Source organism: Eptatretus burgeri, chromosome 15 (assembly GCF_056783735.1).
Source record: "Eptatretus burgeri isolate ZD-2024b chromosome 15, Ebu_testis_v1, whole genome shotgun sequence".
Lineage (NCBI taxonomy): Eukaryota > Metazoa > Chordata > Myxini > Myxiniformes > Myxinidae > Eptatretus > Eptatretus burgeri.
Window position 1 is genome coordinate 12,688,436 of NC_140975.1, and position 22,929 is coordinate 12,711,364.

At 44.0% G+C, this 22,929-nt stretch overlaps 1 protein-coding gene and 1 long non-coding RNA gene across 7 annotated transcripts in view; one reads left to right on the forward strand and one right to left on the reverse strand.

Annotated features, from left to right (window-relative positions):
* Window positions 1-4,579, forward strand: part of LOC147011541 (uncharacterized) — a 73,865-nt gene extending 69,286 nt beyond the window's left edge. Inside the window, exons 4-6 of one of the 2 annotated variants that reach the window (XR_015051685.1) lie at window positions 114-320; window positions 2,062-2,315; window positions 3,405-4,579. This is a non-coding gene — a long non-coding RNA (uncharacterized LOC147011541). Of the gene's footprint in view, window positions 1-113; window positions 2,316-3,404 lie in introns of both variants that reach the window. The other variant, XR_015051684.1, reaches the window with a different exon arrangement.
* The window catches only part of LOC147011542 (phospholipid-transporting ATPase ID-like), a 63,356-nt gene extending 40,802 nt beyond the window's left edge, over window positions 1-22,554 (reverse strand). Inside the window, exons 1-17 of one of the 5 annotated variants that reach the window (XR_015051674.1) lie at window positions 22,179-22,547; window positions 16,036-16,076; window positions 15,708-15,766; window positions 11,848-11,961; window positions 11,619-11,717; window positions 10,628-10,689; window positions 7,811-7,883; window positions 6,730-6,800; window positions 6,131-6,213; window positions 5,816-5,974; window positions 5,615-5,703; window positions 5,153-5,349; window positions 3,467-3,672; window positions 3,091-3,140; window positions 2,807-2,927; window positions 2,092-2,286; window positions 84-199 (exon numbers count right to left, since the gene is read on the reverse strand). Coding sequence is in view for 3 of the 5 variants with exons in the window: in XM_085857031.1 (XP_085713157.1) it covers window positions 84-199; window positions 2,092-2,286; window positions 2,807-2,927; window positions 3,091-3,140; window positions 3,467-3,672; window positions 5,153-5,349; window positions 5,615-5,703; window positions 5,816-5,974; window positions 6,131-6,213; window positions 6,730-6,800; window positions 7,811-7,883; window positions 10,628-10,689; window positions 11,619-11,717; window positions 11,848-11,961; window positions 15,708-15,766; window positions 16,036-16,076; window positions 22,179-22,345 (1,902 nt within the window). In the remaining 2 variants the exon portion in view is untranslated. Of the gene's footprint in view, window positions 1-83; window positions 200-2,091; window positions 2,287-2,806; window positions 2,928-3,090; window positions 3,141-3,466; window positions 3,673-5,152; window positions 5,350-5,614; window positions 5,704-5,815; window positions 5,975-6,130; window positions 6,214-6,729; window positions 6,801-7,810; window positions 7,884-10,627; window positions 10,690-11,618; window positions 11,718-11,847; window positions 11,962-15,707; window positions 15,767-16,035; window positions 16,077-22,178 lie in introns of all 5 variants that reach the window. The other 4 variants (XR_015051675.1, XM_085857031.1, XM_085857032.1 and 1 more) reach the window with 4 other exon arrangements.
* Window positions 22,555-22,929: the final 375 nt, after the last annotated feature.

Consider the following 22,929-nt stretch of genomic DNA (forward strand, 5'->3'; position numbering starts at 1 on the left):
TCAAAACCACAATCTAACCCTCCTCCACTTACCCACCCCACCACCTCAACCCCCAACCAAACTTCCCCATGTTTGACTCTCACATGCATATGTTCGGTGGTGATGTCTGCCAGGTGGTCACTGCCTGCTTTCAGCCTGGGCAAGATGGCCGAGTCAGCTCCCTTGCAGTAAAGAACAAGCTTTCCTTCTGGTGTTTGAACTGTAGGGGTCCAAAAGTGTCACCATCATTGAGTGTTACAGTACGTCTAGTACTTTGTCACTATCAGGTCGCACCTCTCTGAGAAAGCCACAACACCTTCGTTTTTATCAGCGGTTTACTGGTAAATTGTTGAGTAAACATCCATGATTTTACAAATTTATTAAAAAACAAACTTGGTGACGTGACTATTTCCTAATAAAGTACATGTGTTCATAAATTTTAATATGTGGATAAAATATAATTAAACCCGATCCCATGTTAACAAGAAACACCCCTCTACAGGTTATTGCGGTGACATTATCGGTGCACACAACCTCACGAATATAGGTGAACCACAGGGTGGGCTGCAGGGATCACCATGGTGTTTTAAATGGATAAAATAGTGGACTTGAGCAGCAAGACTTAAAATCAAGTTTCATGGTTTGAAATGACCTTTTAAAATTACTCTTACTATTGACAACGACACACTGTTGATGTTATGTTTGATATTCATGGTCTGATGGTCATTTACATTTGATGAGGTTCGGTGGACAACTGATCAGAGTGGTCTCTTCTAACCAGGTCCAAACATTCAGTCTGTGTAAAGGATTGAGAAATTGGAGCTAACATGAGACCAGGACTTCGGAACATGAATCGGAAGACAATTTGTCATTTAACCGGATATTAGCTCTGAATTTGTCCCGATCACACGTGCACAGAGAGGAGTGAGATAATATTTTTACTCTGTCTGCCTGGCAGTCAAACAAAATTGAAAATCATTCCAAACAGAAAACTTACCGTTTTTAAGGATGTCATAAAGGACACAAACAACAGGCTAAATAATCAATGTAACGCGTTGGATAAGGTGATGTAATAAACAGAGAAAACATCGGTAAAACCCAGAATTAAATTTATACATCTTTAAACCTTTGAATTATACTGTCATGGTCTTGTCATGGTTATACTTGCCATGAATTATATTGCCATGAATATATAATTGCCATGAATAATTATGCCATGAATTATAGTCATGATTATACTTTAAATTGAATTATACTGTCATGGTCTTGGGGCGGTTAACACCAGCCTGGATGGATAACCAAATGATTTTAACTCGGAGGCGGGGTTTAGTCTGCTCGGAAATGTTGTTGTTGTTGTTGTTGTAGGAACGTAGTTTTTGTTTAATGAGTGGTCCTGTCAATGCAAAAACGTAGGAAAAGGTCACAGGGGGCAATCACATACTGGAGAAACTAGTCTTAAACCATACCTAGTTAATACAGCACCACCCCCCGTGTGGTGACACGTAAACAATCTGAAGCTCCCATTTTTCCTTACTTAAATTACATCGAGATGTCTCCTACTCATCCACGGACCATGCTTATAGTATACAATCCTATCTTCCAATGAGATTGCTCCATCTACCCCCACAAACGCTACAATATATTTGAACACTGTAGAACACAAATTGCCTTCATAACACTTCCAAAACCATGCGATATATCGGGCATGGTATGTGAGAGGGTCGGGGTGAAGAAGATGCTGATTGACGGTAACTGAACACACCCCTGATGTTGACTTAACGAATAAGGTGACAGGCTCTTAGGTCTTAGGGTCTTGATCGAGTTTGAGTCCATTGAACCATTAAATAATGCCAGTTGGGTTGACTCAGCCTGTCATCTTTCCGAGGTTGGCAAATAAGTACCAGCTTACTGGAAAGAGGGGGCACTGCATCAGCGGCACAGCTGCGCTCCCAGCAGTGATGCAACTAGTAGCCACAGGTTGCTTTCGAAATAATAATACTGTGTAGGGTATCGCCTCTCGTTGTTCAAGTGATGTATTATGTATTTATGTATTTTTACATGGCCACCACATTGGTGAAGCAGCTGCTCATTGGTCCACAATGAAAGACCTACCGACAACGCCCATGCGCCGCCTTTCATTGGTGAAGTCCAGGAGAGCGACGACCTGCAGGATCCGTCGCCCAATCGGTGCCGGCTCGTTCAGCTCGATGAGCTCACGAGCACGGGACTCAAATCGGAACGTGGCAGCTCGTGCTGCGTTCACTAGTGCTGCCTCATCTGGAGACTGTGCCTGGTACACCACATTGCCTGGCAGGTGCAGGGGCATCGGGTCGGGGGTAGGTGGGGGGGACTTGAGACCTGCTGTGCTATTACTACAAACAAATGTGTCATCTCCTTATGCATGTACAATTGTGATGGAAATCGGCAGTGGGTGACATTTTCATACAATAACTTGGTCATTTAAAAATGTTTTTAACAGGTCAACGATTTTTTAAATGGTAGGTGACGCTTAGCATTTAGAAACAAAAAGACTTTTAAAATAGTAGGTGACTCTTAGCATTTGGAAAGGATAGAGCACTGACAAACAACAATAGGTTGGCAACCATTGCACAGGCTGGTTGGGCCTAATGGCCTGCTGCATCGAATTCCTAATACAGGAACTCATATTTAAATATTCATCCAAACTTGCTTGTTCCTACCATATTGTGTAACGTTTTATATTAACAAAAGGGTTGAATCAAAAGCAATGACCTTCAGTCTCGAGCTGAGAGATTGTTCATGTTATACAAACATAGCGACCGAGACAACAACAACTGTATTACCCTACCCTTCTCATCTTGTTCTGCAACCACAGTGTGGCACAAAGCCAGTGCTCTGAAAAACTCCGTGACATGCTCGTTCCATGATTTTGCCGCGAGTAACAGGGCAGCATCCATCTTGGGGGCATACTGTCGTTGTGAAACAATACAATAACATGGCGGTTATTTTTGGATAACATCATCCTCAGTAAATGTCCAACCCTCTAAATGTGGTATTTGCTTTCACGACGTTTCTCATGTTGAGGCCTTCACTTTATTTCTGTCATTTTGTAGTCAAACCTATCATTCTTACTTTGTCACCTTCCACGGTGTCTTCACTCCCATCATCATTGTCCAAATTTCCTGCAACAATGTGAACTGTAGGTTAGGATCTATGGTTGTGTACTTGGCCTCAAAAATGTGTTCGTTTATGATTTTCAACAAACAAGAACATTTATGGCTCGACCTTAAACTTGTGCAGTATAGTTTGGAGAAGAGTGACCTCATTATGCATTATTATGTCATGACAACCTGCCTATCCCAGAGTATGAAAAACATGCTAGGGGTGATGAAATTTAGTTTACATGAATCGAACCATAATGGACCAAAAATCGCTTTTTCCTTCAGGATGAATGGCCTATGAAGGAGGTCGCCATCCTTCTCCATCCACCGCCCTCTACGACACGAACCGTAAAGTTTTCCATGCACGGAGCAGGCGATGAAACGCATGACGTTGCGCGTAAGTGTGCCCGTCTTATCGGTGAGGATGCACGCGATCTGTCCGAGCTCTTCACTCAGGTTGGTGCTGCGAGCGTGGGCTATCCCCGACTCCTGATTCCACATCCCCACGTCCCAGCATATGAAGAAGCTTTGGCCGAGGCGGATTATCTCCACGCTGATGGGTGGATGAAGGAGATAGAATGCAAGGAGGTTCCAAAATAGTCACCAAAAAGTGATTGCATGCAAATGGCTCATGTACGTCTCAATTCACAATGATTGCATCACTTTCTCCCAATAGCTAATGTTTTCTTTGATATAAAAAGGTGAAAAACAAAATATTCTGACAAAGCTAAACAAATGCATCTGAGGTCAAAGCCATGGTTATGAAGAGCTATGAAAAGCTTGTCAAAGCAATAGACGTGCATCTCTCCAGGCCGGGCTGCTGCAAGACTAAATGAAAAACATGCATCCTGGCCTTGAGGCCAAAATGCACTCTCCTAAAGGTGTGTCTCTATGTCTCTGTCTCTGTCTCTGTCTCTGTCTCTGTCTCTGTCTCTGTCTCTGTCTCTGTCTCTGTCTCTGTCTCTGTCTCTGTCTCTGTCTCTGTCTCTGTCTCTGTCTCTCTCTCTCTCTCTCTCTCTCTCTCTCTCTCTCTCTCTCTCTCTCTCTCTCTCTCGCTTGGCACGCACGTGCAAACGCAAGGGGCTGTTGCTCAGTCTTTGGCAGTACGTGTGGAGCCTGTGTTGCTTTCTCTCTTCTTATCATCTTCTTCTCCTTTCTCTAATGTATTTTTTTGGGGTATCCGTGTGTATAAACTGTTGTCAACGCTTTATTGATTACTTGAAAATTGAATTGGTTTCTTCTTTTTTTTCCACTCTTGTATATTATCCTTTGCTTTGTTGTATTGAATTTTTATCCTTTATACTTTTTTGTAATAAAAGGACATAAAAGTCATATATATCTATATCTATCTCTATCTCTATCTCTATCTCTATCTCTATCTCTATCTCTATCTCTATCTCTCTCTCTCTCTCTCTCTCTCTCTCTCTCTCTCTCTCTCTCTCTCTCTCTCTCTCTCTCTCTCTCTCTCTCTCTTTCTCTATCTCTCTCTCTCTCTCTCTCTCTCTCTCTCTCTCTCTCTCTCTCTCTCTCTCTCTCTCTCTCTCTCTAAAAATGTTTTCCACAAACACTAAAGTCAAAACACATGATCAAAACACAAAAAGCCTGTTTCGGCCCTTAATAATCACAAACAAGAAATAAATAAGCTTTAAATTGCTGACTTTGGTGTCTAAGTCTGTATGCTGTTTGACTTTGCATTGCATGAAGGGTAGTTTAGCAAGTGCTTGAATTGTGCAGCCCAACATGACATCGGTGATGTCAGAGTCGAGTGACTGATCAATGCAAGGAGAATCGGATGAGAGAAATCCTCACCAAAACTGGAGAGTTTGCACAAGGAGAGAAGAGGAGAGGAGAGATCTCCCAAAAAGGTTTGCACAAGGACAACGCCTTGAGGAGTGTTCAAGCCAGCTTGGAACTTGGACATCACCAGCAAGAAAAAAAAAAAAAACGAGCGTAGAATAATGCAAGGCTAATTTTGGTTGGCCTATACGACACCACAAATTCACGACGAACTGATTGTGGGTCCCAGAGCTCACCTGACATACAAAGAGATTGGTACGACTGTGTTAAGTATAATGATATAGGACCAGAACATGAGGAAACCATTGAAAACGGCATTGTTCATAGATGGTTCGGCAGGAAGAAAAACGTGAAACTTTTCTCCAAGCTCGACCTCCCAGATTGTGTGTCCAATCGCGAGAATTATGCTCATTGTGAGCAGAAACAGAAAAATCTGCAAAAACATTGCACACATGCCGTTCAGAAGGTCCATCGCTCAACTCGAACACAGGTTCTCCAATGGACCTGGGACCTTGAAAGTCTGCGAGACAGAGGACTTTCAAGATCATGAAAGTTCTCAAACTTAAAAGGTGCAAGCAAACAAAACAGACATATGCAGGAAGTGACAACAACAACCAACAACCACCACCATGACATTCAACACAAAGATGATAACAATTGTCATGGCCAAGGTCATTGGAATGTTCTCCAATACTTACACACAACACCAAGCGGTTCATCAAGTGGTCAATTGTGGTTCTCTTGAAATGAGACTTCCCGCTGTTCTGCATCAGTTTGCTGTCAGAACCTGAAGATCAGTGGAAACAATGAAAATAATCGATTTTCTGAGGCCTTCCCTTTGCAAAAAATGAATCCTCCTTGTTTACCTGACTTCACAGAGTCGACCGATTCATTCTTACCGGCATATATAGTCAACCCGAAACACCAGTCAGTGTTCCGTAACATACAACCCCGCAGAAGGATATTATCGGAATTAAGGGAGATCTCGGCTTGTTCCAAGACCAGCCTTCCATTGAATCGATCCAATCGGTTGTTGGGTGGTTCGCAGATCACCATGCCTGGGGTCCACAAACTCACAGTTCAGGTGGATGGGTAATGACGTCGTATCGCTTTCCACGTCGGGCATTAATCATGCTACTGTGTTTATACCACTATGTGAGATACGTGAAATTTTCATATCAATGTAAGGTGTTCGTCGTGCAAGATGTCTTTACCGGTGAACGTTGAAAGCTTAACGACATCGTCGCCAAAGTCTGCAGTTGTCTCCAATGCTTGTCTCGCTTTTAAGTTTGTTTCTCTGCAAAGGTGAATTAGTCAATGAAATTAACTTTCCGAGAGCTGTCGTACTACTACGTAATAGAACACCGATAAATATATATTAATTGTATACGGATGGAGCGGGGGGGGGCAGGGGAGTTTGGGGGTAGAGGCAAGGTATTAAGAGAAGCGAAGTTGATCGGGAGGGAAGGGGGGTAGAGAGAGCGTGTGGGATGATTGAAGAAAAGTTTGGGAAGAGATTGGAATAAGAGGAAGGAAAATACAGGGTGGGGGTAGAATTCCGCCTTCTTTCCAAACTTAATAAATAGATAAAGGAGAAGATTCTCTAAACTCGAGTCAATACACTTGGGTCCATAAGAACAGGGTCTGTTCAATCTAAACACGATATATGGGACGTTGTGATCTCAGTCTCGAATCCCATATTACACTGTGTCGTGCCAAAGGGATTAAGATCATCCCTCTCATATAGAGCAGCTTGTGTACTCAGAGCATGCGTGTAAAATCCACCTGTTGATTCATGGATAAACAGACTCACCCATCCAGCTCAGCTGTTTCGAGGTAACAAAGACCCAGCGACTCGCTGCTGCTCAGAAGCAACAGATCTGCCTTGGGACCACCAACAGAGCCGGTGAGGGCAGAGGAATACATCAACAAGAACACAGTTAGTGGAGTAAAGAGTTAATTAGTGGAGTAGAACATTTGCCTCGTTAAGACTTTTTCTGGTTTATAAATGCCGTGAAGATCTCAAGGGGGTTTCATTACAGCTAAAGCACCTTGATGTGGAAGGTACTGATATAATCGGAGATGAAGGATGGTTATGGAGTTACACGCAGGTATAGCAAGTCTTCAACCGGAGATCAGGTGAGATCAGAGATGCATGTTGGATTGTTGGTGGTTGTCCTTCGCAGTCGAAGATAGCAATTCCCATTCAGTAACACGCGAACTACCTGGTCAATTTGTTTATAGTGCAGAAGCTGCTGCCCAGACTGCAACCACACTCTGATACATCAAGCGGTGAAACCTGGTGTCAAGAAACCTCCAAGAACACCAGACTACTTGCTACCCGCAGTCCAGGCAGGATTTTGTAATTTGTTCAGGGTGCCGATGATAGCTCACCTACTCTTCGCAAAGGACATCGTGGAATCTTTACCGTCCACCGACTAATGTTGGCAGATGTTTAACGTCCATTCGAGTGACAACATACACATTGATTAATCGCCCTGCCTGTGAAACACCGGGATGACAGTTTATAACTGGGTCAGTATTCGAATCCAGGCTAGACAACTCAAAGGGTGAGTGTGTGGATATATAGACTATCTTGTCAACCCACACGTTGCCTTGTTAGATTACACACTTCTGCTTAGATTTATTATTATGATGAAGGAAATATAATTGGAGGAACATTAAGCAAACAGAGACAGACACTGCCGCATGAATTGCTATGTGTACTTTGTCCTCATGAAAGTTTCATCAGTAGGAGCATCATCATTTCAAGGAGAAAAAGCACAGGAAAATATTTAAAATCCTGTGCATACAGGTGTGCATGCATATGTAAATGCCTCAAGGTGATGGTGTTGCTCATGTCTGCAGATCTACAAAGCCAGGTAACCACTCACCGGGATGGGCTGATTGTTTTCTAGCTTGATGATGTCACCCACTTTGATGTCCATCCAGACGTGCTGCCTTAGTCTTCATCGATGCAAGACAGTTAACCCCATAAAAGAAAAGTGGCAACGGAAATACCAAAACAAAAAAAAAACCCATCACAACATGATACTCATTGCATCAAATAACTTGGTATGAGAAAGTTTCATCAGAGGTATACATTTGAAGGCTCTGTGGGAGTGGGACTCAACTTGAACTTTTGACTCATGACTTTTGGCCCACTTGAGTCAACACAATTTTGAGATGAAAAAAAAAACAACTGAATGTAGATATTATTTAAATTGTGATAGAGAATGAAAAAAAAAACATGGAGAGAGCAGCCAATCAGCTGACCCGACAATATGAGGATGGTTATGGTGGTTACGGATGAGTATAAATCCTATATAATTGGGAATGCTCAGAGTTACTGTGTAAAAGATCACTTTAAAATAATTAATGTTGCAGGTATTGGGTGAAAGATCACTTGGGCAGACAGCTGAACACGTCAATGGCACTTGGCACCTTGATGGATCGTCAACAGAACTTTGAGGATGACTTTTGTTGAGACTGCAATGTTTGATCAACAGGAGAACTACACTCCTACATGAAAGTGGAACGAACTGGGGGAAAGATTTGTTTTGGTACAGGCTGCTAGTCATTCTTGGTCTTCAGACTGGTTGGCACCTGGATTCAGATTGACCTTGTGTCGATACAACACAAGGAGAGCAGTGTGATGAAGAAGGCAGAAGGAAACGGAGTCAGACTTGACTCAGCTCGAGCAGAGTGCGGAGCTTTGGAGCGTCAGAGCGCAGTCAAGTTCGTTTTGCCAAGGTGAGCTGTACACGGTGTGGGTGGGCTGCGACGTTTGCATGAGGCTGGTACCATTGGGAGCACGTTGATCACAGACCCGTTCATGATCCATTGCACCGTTGTTAGTGTGAGGATTCTTCCTCCCGGCAGACTGGTTGAGCTCACGAGGAGCCAACACAGCACTGCGGTTGTCACTTTCTGCGCCGACCATTTATTTGGGCTTAGCACCAAGGTCATCTCTCTCTCCCTTCTCACAGCGGCACGGGGGGGGGGGGAGGGGGGAACACCATGGTTCCTTACTGCGAGGGAATTTCACTTCACCCACGGGGCATGCTCACCGCACTATGCATGCTTGTCAAGCTTCACTTCGTGAGCATTCGATCGCCATCTGGAGCCGGTTCGGTTGCTTCGAATATGCAAGACCTGGACATTGCTTCACGACCCATATCCTACCCAAGTGTTGTATTCAAACGCACAAGAGACGGGAGTGAAGGGGTTGCTGCAGTTAAAGTTGCCTACTTACAAGTTGCCTACTTAAAACTGCATTGAATTATATGCGCCTAACTTTGGAGGGGACATTACAAGCATTGAACGTTACACGTGTAACTGTGGGGGAGTTTACAGTCGTTGAGTTTTGATTTTGAATCATTGTGATGGAATCTGACGAACGTGTATTCGTGCTTGAATAGCAGACAGTATGAATTAAATAAATTGCTAATTAACTTTCCTTCTGGTTCATGTCACACTGGTTCCACCTGCTACACAATATACTGAAAATTTTATAGTGATCGATTTATTGTCTACCGTGCTCCCCTACGGGTACACGAGGGACACTCGTTCCGAGACTCAGAGGCTGTGCGTAATACAACATCTGTGATTACATGGAACATATAGTCTCCCATCATGGAGTCTGGGGGGGGGGGGGTAGGGAACTTACCTCATCTGGGTTTGATTTCTGACCTGGGTATAAACTGCCAGATTGGTGCTTCACAGGCATTGCAAAGTGAGACTTCCCTCGGATGGACGTTGTTCCAGTGCACCCATCTGCAAGCACTGGTCATTGATGGACATTAAATATCTCAAGGAGTCTTTCAGTAGGAATAGGCGAGATATCACCGTCAAATTCCTGCCAAGGTCGAATGTCGGACCTGGACAAGTCGGTTTGCGAAAGACTTGGGCCACAAACATTCCCTGGTCCAACCCCACAAAGAAGGTGGCAACAATTTGTGCCATGAAAGAAATACTAACAGTAGAAGGATATTGTCCATCTTGGCATGGATAAGACAGCAGTTTTTTTAAACTTCCTGACCATCATGCAGACCTTATGGTGTAGGGGTGGCAGGAGAAAACTGGAGATAGTGACTGTGATGAACATCAAGGTGATGCACCATCGGGGAGGACACAGCCATGAATGTTGATAATAGACATGTCTCTTAGTACCTGGGAGCATCGAAACAATCCTTCAACTGCATTTACATTTCCATAAAGAGTGTAAAAAGTGTAACTTTCACCAGAATGTCTCCATCTCTCTCATATTTACCTCCACCACCTCAGGTGGACGGAGGTCATGTTTGAACCCCTGTTTGTCTGTCTGTCTGTCTGTCGGTTTGTCTATTTGAGAACAGGATTTCGATGGATTTGGACTAAACTTGGTGGACAGGTTGGGTGTGTGACAAGGACGAATCGATTCAGATCTGGCCCATCAGTGGGATACAAAATGTAAATGGTTCAGCCTGGCGGAGGTGTGCGCTCTTCCGAGTGGCGTTCTAGTCTTGTCTACGCCAGGTCTTCAGCCACCAATGGCACATGTCACGATTTGTAAAACTCGAATATGGATGCACATATACCCTGGACCTACGCCGACTTAGCCGGGTACACACATTCCATTCCACCGGGTCTAAAATTCGTTTGAACTCATGAATTGTCACAAACAAATATGATTGTGGGAAACGACAGAAAAAAAACAAAAACAAACTTACTCGCCATTTGTCAACACTTGGGTCCTTCTGCTGTTGACCTGGTGATCACTTTTATGACGAATCTAGAACAAGAATGATTAGAGAGTGGGAGGAAGACAGATGTCAGGTAAGAAGGGGTAAAAAAAAAATTATCTCACCATTTGGTTTATGTTACAAGATGATGATGGTGACACCATTCTTTTCATTGTACTATTGTCTTGAAATCATAATACCAAGGTCTGGGTTGATATTGTGCGACGTGTCAGAGCACATTGAACACTCACGGCGTCATTGCATCAGTGAACAGTAAGTCCTGTACATAAATTCTTATTCCCCCCCCCCCCCCCCCGCTCCTTACGATAGCTTCCTCAAATACATCGCTTGTCTTACAGGGGGTCATGCGACCATCGGAGCGAGTAGATATTATTTATCTATTTGTATGCAGCCTGCGTATGCTGACTGCATCATTTTCTGGGGGTACAGCTGCACCGCTGATGCAGTGCCCCTGTGACCAGGAAGCTGGTACTCATTTTATACTTGGTGTTGGCTTAATGGTTAGGGTGGTGAGCTTGGGGTCCTCAGAAACTGCGTTCAAATCCCACACACGCTATTTAATTAATACCAGGTGGGGTTGACTCTGCCTGTCATTCTTCCAAGGTCGGTAAAATGAGTGCCAGCTTGCTGGTATCCTGTGTCGGAGTGGCAACCCGTCCAGGATTGTGCCCAATAAGCAAGGAGACTGCTAAGGCAGTACCAATGCTCTGCACAGCGTATGGATGTAATGATATTGTAGCTGGTAGTCATCTTGCCAACCTCCGGAGGATGAAAGGCTGAGTCAACCCACCTGGTGTGACTTCAATGGTTAAACAGGGGCTTGGAACTAAAGACCCTAAGATCTTGAGCCAGCCACCTTAACCGTTTAAAGCCACCACCAGACTTGGAGCAAGTAGATCATCATCGGTGACCAATGTGAGCACCGTGCGAATGAGATGGAGAGATATATGTGTCTTACATAATCGTCGGAACCATCTTTGATGGCAGAGATTGCGATGACTCCCACGAGAGGTACCACGGTCGTGAACCAATCGAGGGATGAAATGATGGGCACCAGCTGTGGTTGTTGGGGAGAAATAAAGTGGTTGAGAAGGAGTAGTTTTTGCACTCTTATCGTCACGTTGCTTCAATAACCTTTCAATGGAATTGCGATGCAAGGACGAGCTTGCGATACACTGATAACAAACCTGTAGAATGAGTAACAGGAGGAAGTATATGTTCGCAACCCGCTGGAATTGCTCGAACAAGTTCATCGGTAGAAAGGTGATGATGTTGTACTTTGATGTCTTTATGTAGTTCTCCTGCAAACAAAATAAAGAAATAAACCACAACTGAACAGATTGACAACTTTTTTTTTTAAACTTTTTTAAACTTTTTAGAAATCGCCGAATAAGGGATATTACGCTGACTTCTTATGTACCGAGTTTGAGTCACGATCCAGAAAGAACCGCAAGCTGGGAAGACACAGGCCAAATCTGGAACCACAGACCTTCAGCTTGATAAATGTTCATTCTCTAATATGGAAATGTCCTATGATTGGGATCTCAAGAGATATTCACCAAACCTCATCAGAAGTGCATGAGAGGAGATCTTTATGCAGCGTAAAGATCACAAGTTCAATCGATGCTGGAAAAGCTTCCAATGGAATCTATCCATAAATCTCATAACCCGCTGCGAGACATATTGGAGTCCTTCTGGACTAGATGTAGCAACATGGCGCGTCCTGGAAAGTTCTGGTCACGTGGGTCATGGGCGCCATTTTGTTTCCATCGATTGTTTATTCAATTTGCACACCGTAGTCGATGGCTCATCATTGTTTTTTTTAAAAATAACCCGATGCTCTGCCATTGGGTGAACCAATCGATCAGAGAAGGGTTTTCAAAATGTATACATTCCTTGCAGATGCCGAAAGGAAAATAATTTGGGAAAACAAAGTTTGTCATCTGAGCTGGAAACCAACTTCAGGTGTTTTCTGTGCCCGGTAAAGTTGTAGTCCCGTGTGCGTACGTTCATGTGTGGTGCTGTCATGATATTGTAGCTGGTAGTTGGGCATAACTTGTAAAAAGAGATAAATCATCATCATCGAAAAATCTTTTGATAATTATTTATGGAATATCGAGAGCATCCTCGCAAAGTCGTTCGCTTGAGTCTGAGTGTCTGTAACGTGAGTTTGTTACTCGGCGAAAAATATTTTTTCACCAAGTATGTTGGTCTGTCGGATTTGTTACTTGGCAACAAAACAAACAAACGAAAACACAAACAAACTGTGTACTATAATATAAATATATTTTTTCTATTGTTTCCAGAAGTATTACTTGACATAATTTTGTGTGCTCCTTCAGTGTCTGTCACACTTTATTCGAAAGGGTTTCTGCTGTCATTCGGATGAAACGGATTCGGATGAAACTTGGTGGACGGGTTGGGTGTGTCGCACGGACAAATTGATTCGATTTTGGTGAAGACCCGAATCCGGATCTGGGTGCGAGGATTATTTAATTTTAAAGTGATTCTTCACCATTGAGAGATCAGGCCAAAAACGATATAGTTCTGTATTGCATGACATTTCAAAAATGTATTGGGTCCGATATGTTCTCGTGGATCAGGCATTACATGGCAGAGGTATGCGCTCTACGGTAGAGTGGAGACTCTACTCCTAGTTATCTTTATAATGGTATCATTTTCATTTTTCTACAACAGCAGGAACCCTTTAAAAAAAAAAAAGAGTGATGGACACACGGACGGACACCTCTCTCCTTTTAGTAATAGATCGTTGTGTACTTTCAGATTAATTCAATTATTAATTTATCAAGCATTATGATTATTATCAGATTAATTAAAGCATTATGAGGTAAAAGCTTTGGATTCAAATGATAACTTCAAACAGGGAAGCCACAAATCCATCAGAGGATGCTGCCATTAGCATCACTCATGATAATGAGTGGTTTTGCCGTTACCGACTTAGCAGGCTTGAATTTCTGGAGTATTTGAAAGACGTATCGGGAAATATCACAATGAACGAGCTTTGACTGTTTGCTGTTTGGGGACTCTACATAGGCGGGAGATGGGGGGGGGGGGGTGGGGGGTTCAGTAATAATCCTTATATGGTAGAGATTCAATGGCGCCTTTTGAGTCGAGATTCAATGATGTGAAATGCCTGGAAATGTACCGATGCTTGGGCTTTGAAGACATCACAAGTCGGTCAACCAAGGATAAATGTAAAAATGGGAAGATGGGTGGTTGGACCTTTGGAGGGCCTCGTTCCACGTTCAGATACAGACCAAAGGAGATTAAAACCAAAAGCTGCAATCCCCAGATTATAATGAGTACAGCCAGTTGATGAGTACTTGATAATGAGTACTTCCCTCCAGAGCTTCAAGTTGGTGACTCACATCATCTCATGTCATCCCCGATTCCAGCCCGCAATCTTTACTACCACTATTATTAACCCTACCTAATCTATCAGCTCGTTATACCTGAATGAGGTCGCAGTGTTTTCTCACCTTCTCTCTATCTCCCCCCTCCCTCAGTCCCTGTTGTCTGTTGGTTCATTAATTTGCTTGTTGTATTGAACTGTTGACCCACTGTGAGTTTTTTGCTCTTTCACCCTCCATCACCACACTCTTCCATGAGCCTCAGCCATGTTTTTTTATTTTATTTTTTTAACCACCCTTTAACACGAAATACCAAGTAGCAAACTCGTCACATAACTTTGAACGTCCTCAATGTTATTGAACCGATCACTTTCCATTTTATTCCACATGATGAAATGGAAGAGAGTCTCAGAAGCAAGTAGGGAGTTCATAAAACACTACCCCATGCAGTCTTGAGAAAGGGGACGTGGGAGGAAAGGACAACATTCTTACACCATGTTCCGTGGAAGACTACTGCCGGAAAATGAAATCCAAAGAATCGAATGAGAAGTTTATCACCATTGAAGCATATTGAATACGCCGTATTTTACATGTTAAGATAGTTATTCGTGCCTGTTGTTTGTGTCCTTTATGAAGACGTGAGAGGCGAAGTTTCCTGTTTTAAATGATTTTTTTTGATCCTCGTGGAGGATCTCCAAGTCTTACTCACGTTGTTGTTCTTCATCTTCTTCTTGTGGACTTTTTTGTTTCACAGCCTACAGTTTTCATCAAAACTTCCTGAAATTTGGCATATATATGTAAAAATACCCTGCGCAGACAGTAACAATCTCCGATTTTGAAAATTCCTCCAAGAAAAAAAAAATTATGAAGTCAAAATATCTCCGCGAATGGAAATCGACAAAAAAATTATTTCCGAAACTAGGCAAGCTTTTTGAATTCTGTTTGGAGGAATCGAACAGGGCATTAGTAGAGATGAATTATCGCACATATGATAGATTACTATGACGTCATATCAATTTTTATGACGTCATTCCTATTTTTTGACATTTTTTGTTTCACAACCCAGAGTTTTCATCAGATCTTCGTGAAACTTGCCATGTATATGCAGAAAGCCCACGCGCAGGCAGTAACCATCTCAGATTTTGGAAATTCTTCCTAGAAAAAAAGTTGACATCATAATATCGCCACTAATGGAAATCGCCCATACCATTATCTCCGAAACTAGGCAAGCTGTTTGAATTTTGTTTGCGGGAATCAAGCCGGGCATTAGCAAAGATAAGTTATCGCAAACCTGATACATCACAATGACGTCATATTCGTTTTATGACGTCATCAAGAGGACGAGGATCTTAGCTCATTTGAGCTTGTGTTTAAACTCAAAGATAGACAGATTGAACCAATTGCTTTTCCCTGCTTTGCATATACACGTGTGGGGGTGGGGGTAACAAGTCAGGTGAACATGGAAGACGATTTAGAAATCAATGTTGCCCTGAAACTTTCAGAAAAATGTCACAAATGTGCACTTCTGCAGTAGAGGAGCATTAACTGCGTCACTCGATGGGCCACGGGTGATCTCAAGTCTCAACCCGAACCTTATCTTTTGCACCATTTCAAATGCAATGGCCCAGTCATGATGGGCCGGGCGTCCCTTTCCTTGAAATCTCGCACGCACTCACCTTGTAATGGAAACTGTCGTTGAAGACATTCTTATTCGCTTGCACTTGCCGTTCAGTTTCTGAAAAAACATTAATATTATTACAAATTCAAATCAAAGAGAGAAACACAATGAAATACATGAAGAATTTCTCAATCAACCATCACGGTACTTTTATCGGTGCATAAAGACAACTTGGTCTGGTTTTTTTTTTTTTTGGTCAATTTAGTCAATGTATGTGTGAGGCATCATTGATCGCAAGGTGGAATAGAGTATATTGTACTACATTGAGTTGTACAGTAAAGACGATTCAAAAGTTCAACAAACTGGGATCGAAACAAAGGTCTTACCGATGGGAGCTTTTCTCCAGAAGAACTTCATGTCAATTAACCTGAAGAGCAAAAAGTTAATGCATCAATGTTTTAGATTTTCTTCAAGCAAAAAAAACTCTTGATACCAAACCATATTGAGACGACAAGGGAACTCGGTAGAGCGAATACCTCCGCCACATTATGCCTGATCCACGAGAACATATCGGTCCCAATACATTTTTGAAATATCATGCGATACAGAACTAATATCGTTTTTGGCCCAATCTCTCAATGGTGAAGAATCACTTTAAAATTAAATAATTCTCGTGTCCAAGTCCAGATCCGGATCTTCACCAAAATCTAATCAGTTCGTCCTTGTTCAGTCCAAACCGAACCAGTCCAAAAAATTTCATCAGGATCCGTCCACAACTTTTTGAGATATCCTGTACACAAACAGACAGACAAACAGACAGACAGAAAGGGGTGAAAACATAACCTCCTTCACCTTCGGTGGCAGAGGTAATAAATTAAACAAACATTTCCATTAAATTGAAAGTTCCAAGGAGTCAGGAGGGTTCATATTAGTCAATAATGATAATAATTGAGGTCCTTACTCTTGACCGACCTTCAGGAGGTTCACAAGTCGAGAAACATCAATATTCGAACCAATCGTGGACTGATAACCTGAACTCGGTCCGAGGATGCTCGATGCAGGTGCAGGAATTTGAAATGTTGCCATGATGCTGGCGATAGCTCGCCTACTCTTCGTTAAGGACACCATGGGATTTTAATGTCTACCAACTAATGCTGGCAGATGGGACGCCCGTTTAACGTATATCCGAGGGACGGCACACACATTGATGAATCACCTGCCTGTAAAACACCTGGACGACAGTTTATAGCTGGGCCGGGATTCAAATCCAGTCTAGACCACTTAGAGGTGAGTGTGCACACCTCTCGGTCAACCTGCCAGTCAGAGTGCCAGTGATAACTCGCTGATACTCTTCGCAAAAGACACTGTGGGATCAGCAAAATCCACGAACGACCAATGCTGGAAGATGGGTCTTCCAGCTAAACGTCCTTGCAATGGACGGGGCACAAATTGATGCCTCACCCTGCGTGAGAAACATCAGGGTGCCGGTGATAACTTGCCTTATCTTGCCTTGTCTTTGCAAAAGACACTGTAGGATCATGAACATTTGCCAACGTCCAATGTTGGTGTACGGGTCCCTTTTTTGTCTACAGAGTCAAGGCTTGTGGAACCATGAAAACACTGAACGGTTCAGGATGCAACAGAACAAAATAAATAATCTGGAGATTTTGAGGTGTTAGGGGGTATGTGGGGGGGGGGGCACTAACAATGGAGTTGACAGAGTTGAAGGACAAGATAAAGGGAAACTTAGACAAATGATGGGTGTGGGGAGGAATGGGGGAAGGAAAGGATGCATGGGGTGGACAGAATGGATTCAGAAGGGAACTCTCAGGAGGGAAAAACTGGAAATTTGAAAGGATGAGGGAGAGGGCAGAGCGGAGGGTTAACCAGGATAGAAAAGATAGTTTTGGATTGGGGATGATCTGAAATGGTGGTGAACAGCTGTCTTGAAGACCTGGAGGGAAGAATGGGATGGAAGAGAATGTGGAGGTTGGTTACACGGGTGGGGGGAAAAAAGGAACGAACAAGTGGAAGTGAACAGTGATCCTGGATTTTGGGAGCTTCACCAGAAGGTGGTTGGTGGTGGACCGTGTGCACCCTGCAGGATCCAAGGAGTCTCCAGGTTAACGTCCATCTGACGGATGGTGCACAAGTTGGTGGCCTCACCCTGCTTGTGAAACACCAATCCGACAGTTCATATCTGGGTTGGGATTCAAACTCGGGCAAGACAGCTCAAAGGAGAGTGCACATATCCTGTGAGGATATTCTACAAGTGGGCTCGCAGGACATCTAAGATATCCTGGTGGACTCGCAGGACATCTAAGATATCCTGGTGGACTCGCAGGACATCTAATATATCTTGGTGGACTCGCAGGACATCTAATATATCTGGGTGGACTTGCAGGACATCTACTATATCTTGGTGGACTCGCAGGACATCTAATATATCCTGGTGAACTCGCAGGACATCTAATATATCCTTGGTGGACTTGCAGGACATCTACTATATCTTGGTGGACTCGCAGGACATCTAATATATCCTGGTGGACTCGCAGGACATCTAATATATCTTGGTGGACTCGCAGGACATCTAATATATCCTGGTGGGCTCGCAGGACATCTAATATATCCTGGTGGACTCGCAGGACATCTAATATATACTGGTGGACTCGCAGGACATCTAATATATCCTTGGTGGACTCGCAGGACATCTAATATATCCTGGTGGACTCGCAGGACATCTAATATATCTTGGTGGACTCGCAGGGCATTTAATATATCCTGATGGACTCGCAGGACATCTAATATATCCTTGGTGGACTCGCAGGACATCTAATATATTGTTACGGCTGTGGAAATTCGCAAACCACCATTCAGGGCCCGAAGGTGAGATATCTCTAAGTACATGTGTAGTTAGCCCAAACCTGTTGTATAGAGGGAATTTATGTGATCCATTCGGGCTGGGATCCTTTGAGTTAGGTGTTTTTCTTTTTCTATCTTTTACTTCAAACACACAACATTTCAACAACCACGCCATCCCCATCACAGCGCCAACCACACTGCAACCATGCCACCTCCACTATCTATGCTACCACATCTTCGCCACTTGCCATTCAACAGGCACCGTGCGGTTACGATCTCTGTGGAGGAACAAACAAAAACCAACAAGGATGCTCGGTGGGCTTTTGCCGCCTGTTTTTCCCATCTGACTTCCCCGCGCTTTGGAGTGGAGGAAGAGCAATGCAGGTCAAAGGTCAGAGGTCATGTAAAGGTGGGGCCTCTTTTTGGGGGAATAATTCTCTGGCTCCGAGCCAAAACTGACTCCCTCGGCCCCCGGACGGAGCGGGGTGGAGGGAAAGCGTGAGGGAACGCCCTTTTTCGGGAACCCTCTCGAAGGAAGGTGGAGCTGAGAACGGGGCGGGGTGAAGGGCGGAGCCCCGGGCGATAAAAGACGGACGGGTGGGCGCGCGAGGGCTTTTTCTTCCTCTTTGTCTTGGCTGGTGGTTCGGTTGGTTTTTGTGGAGAGTTGGTCTTCAGGAAGAGGTCCTGTGCCCGCGCCTTGGCGAGCGGCCCTGTCACGAAGGCACGGACGGGAGACGCGGCGGCGCCCGTTGCGAGGTGGACCTGTGCGTCCGGACGTGGAGTGCCGGAGAGGGTTCGCCGGCCGCGAGAGAGGTCGGGGCTGGGCGTGACCACGCTGACGGTCGCGGGAGAGGGACTCACCAGCCAAAGGGAAGTCGCGACTTTCTTTCTTTTCTTTGGGGTTTTTGTATGGATCTTGTGGCGCCGTGTCTCGTAAAGTAGAACTGTTTAAGTGTTGCCGTGTGTACGCGTATTCGGTTGTAGCTCTGTATCGTTTCTTTTGTTTTAATTGCTTTATGTGCATTTTGATTGTGTTTTGCTGTAAATACGTGCCTTACGTGCATGTCTGTGTGTGCGTGTGAATAAAATGCTTGCTTGTTGAACTGTGCCCGTTTCGCTTTGTCTTTTCTCGATTGACCCTCCATCTTGCATCACCGAAAGGGGTTCGTAGTCGGTGCAACATCCCAGTAATTAATGGGAACCGTCAAGGCCGACGATAACACCGCTCGGTTATCACTGTAGCACGGAACGGACCGCTTAAGCGGTTCATGTCTGGAGTCGGCCTGTGGCGTGGTACGATCGCCCAGTCGACCATCCGCGCAGGTACTTAGGTAGATCGAATTTGGCGAGCAACCCTATCCTGCGTGGGTGGGCAATTGGTACGGTCGTGGTGGGGTTAAACCCCCACCCGTGACTAGCTCCCGGCGTTGTTCCGAGAGGGTCATGACAGAATTGTCCGTCCGGTGGGCGACGTGCCGCGATTTGAGTGACGCGGCCGTCCGCACGCCGACGGGCGCGAATTCGCAACAATATCTTGGTGGGCTTGCAGGACATTTAAGATATCTTGGTGGCCTCGCAGGATATCTAATATATCTTGGTGGACTCGCAGGACATCTAATATATCCTGGTGGACTCGCAGGACATCTAATATATCCTGGTGGAGTCACAGGACATCTAATATATCTTGGTGGCCTCGCAGGACATCTAAAATATCTTGGTGGGCTTGCAGGAAATTTGGGATATCTTGATGGCCTCACAGGATATCTTAGGGATCCTCATTGGTTCACAGGACATTCAATATATCCTGATTGGCTCGCAGGACATTCAAGCTATCCTCGTAGACTCACAGGACATCTAAGATTATCTTGGTGGACTCGCAGGATCTAATATTTCCTGGTGGGCTCGTAGGATATCTAAAATATCTTCGTGGGCTCGCAGGACATCCAATATATCCTTGGTAGGCTCACAAAACATCTACAATATCATCGTGGGATCGCCGGACATCAAAGATATATGGTGAGTGATCCCACATATAGTTAGGATATAAACTATGACACTCGGTAGAGCACTTACCTCTGCCAGGCTGAACAGTTTAAGTTTTGTATCACACTGATAGGCTAGATCTGCATCCGGACCTGAACCAAAATCGAATTGGCTTGTTCTTGTCACCTAACCAATTCATGTGCCTGGTGTTGGCTTCATGGTGAGGTTGGTGGGCTTGAGATCCTAGGATCCTGAGTTCAAATCCTGCTCGGCTGTTGAATTAATACCAGGTGGTGTGGACTCTGTCTGTCGTCCTTCTGAGGCTTGCAAAATGAGTGCCAGCTTGCTGGCATACTGTGGTGGAGTGGTGACCCGTCCAGGATTCTGTCCAGTAACCAAGGAGATTGCTTAGGCAGCACAAACGCTCTACACAGAGTATGGTCTCCATCGATGGAATCAACTAATCCATAATATTTTGAAATATAATGCTGTATTATAGTTCAGTATTTGGCCCCATCTCTTGATGGTGAAGAATCACCTAAAAGAATTATTGTATTCGGATCTTCACCGAAATTGAATTGATTCGTCCTCGTCACAACACCCAACCTGTCCACCAAGTTTCGTGTGAATCCCAACATAACCTTTTGAGATATCCAACTCACAGGCAAACAGACAGACAAACATGGGTTAAAAACATAACCTCCGTCCACCTTCGGTAGTGGAAGTAACTATAATATGATGGTCTCCAAAAACTTCAGAATTTTCTTCTTTCCACATCGTTATCCTTATTAGATTATCTGGCTAGTTAATTGTTGAAGACTTCTCTAAGAAGACTCACCATGATAATCACTTGTTTCTCTGATTTAATAACAACAATGATAACTTAACGATTAATATAAAGTACTATGCATCTTCGTTTAAAATTCTGAGACCAAAATGACCTCAAATCCAAGATGGCTGAATGCGGTTCCACATCAGTAGGGGATAAAAGGATGTTTATGATCACAAAATCCTAAATCCAATTATCCCTCCTCATGCACTTATTTATTTAGAATATTGAAGACAGGATTGGATGGACGTCGTCAACAAGTTTCAATCACAATTTGTTGTTGCACAACACAGCGAACACCTGGTTCTCAGGTCGAGGTTCCCACGGTGGTACCGCCGTATAGAGTTTTAATATCTAACCAGGAATGTTTGAACAAATATTGGAGTTCCTCTTCACAAAAACAAGGATCGTCGATGGAATTGTCCAGCTGAGACAGACGGAAAAGCCGAACAAATCATCACATTCTCTGATCTATACCACAAAAGAGCAAAACGTTCATGGGTTGCAAATATTCCACCACGAGGCCCCCTTCCTATCATAGCAGACCACCGATCAGAGACAGCCTGGTGCTGGCTCAAGATCTTAGGGTCTCGCATTCAAGCCCGTGTTTTTTAAAAACCGTTGAATTAACACCAGGAGGTTGACTCAGCCTGTCATCCTTCTGAGGTCCACAAAATATGAACCAGTTTCCTGGTAACGGGGGAATGCATCAGCGGCACAGCTGCGCAGCCAGAAAAATGCTGCTGCCAAGCAGCCACAGGCTGCATACAAATAAATAAATAACAAAATAACAGATCAGAGATAGATCCCCAATATTACTCCATACGTTTTGACTCTGTACATCATCATACTCACACGTCACGGGATGACGAAGGCCTGGTTCGCTTTGACACCTTCTTGCAGTCCCTTCCAAAGGAAAGGTGACGATACGTCAGAGCTGTAGATAGACCATAAATGATGAACCCTCGTACCTGTAAAATTAATCCAGCACTGTGGCCTCGCCCAACTACAGTTATCGTCATATCAAAGTCTCCTGCAGTTTTCTGTCCTACATACAGTGCGGAAAACTCAGAGGTTAGCCTTTAAAATCGATGCATTGTAGACCGCTGTCGATGAGACGGCTCAACATCAATTATAATTTATAAGTTTTAAAAAAAAACTCATCAGGACCTTCTACCCTCGTCTTCCTCCATAAATCCCATCAAATAATCAAGCTTTCGAACGATACCATTTGTGTTTGAATGTTTCTTTAAAGGTTAATCATTCACGGACTTTATCAGAGACGCATGGAAACTGGGCTTGGAGTTGTTCATCACACTTGTCCGTAAACTTCCTTTCGAACTGTATTGGACAATACCCACGACAGGTGCCCCTAAAATATTAACGCTGGTGGTGTTTTGCAAACCATGATTCCTCGAGTCCGGTTCAATTCCATGCGGATTCAAACTTAAGTGGAAGCTTCGTGCTGAGAGCATTCCCAAAGTTGTCCTTCCATTGTCGGCTAGGAGGTGTTTCTCCACGAATTCCCATCGACCGTCCAGTACGTTATACACCAACCAGTACATCCATCGTCATTCGAGCTGAAAAGCAAAGTGGGGTTGTAAGG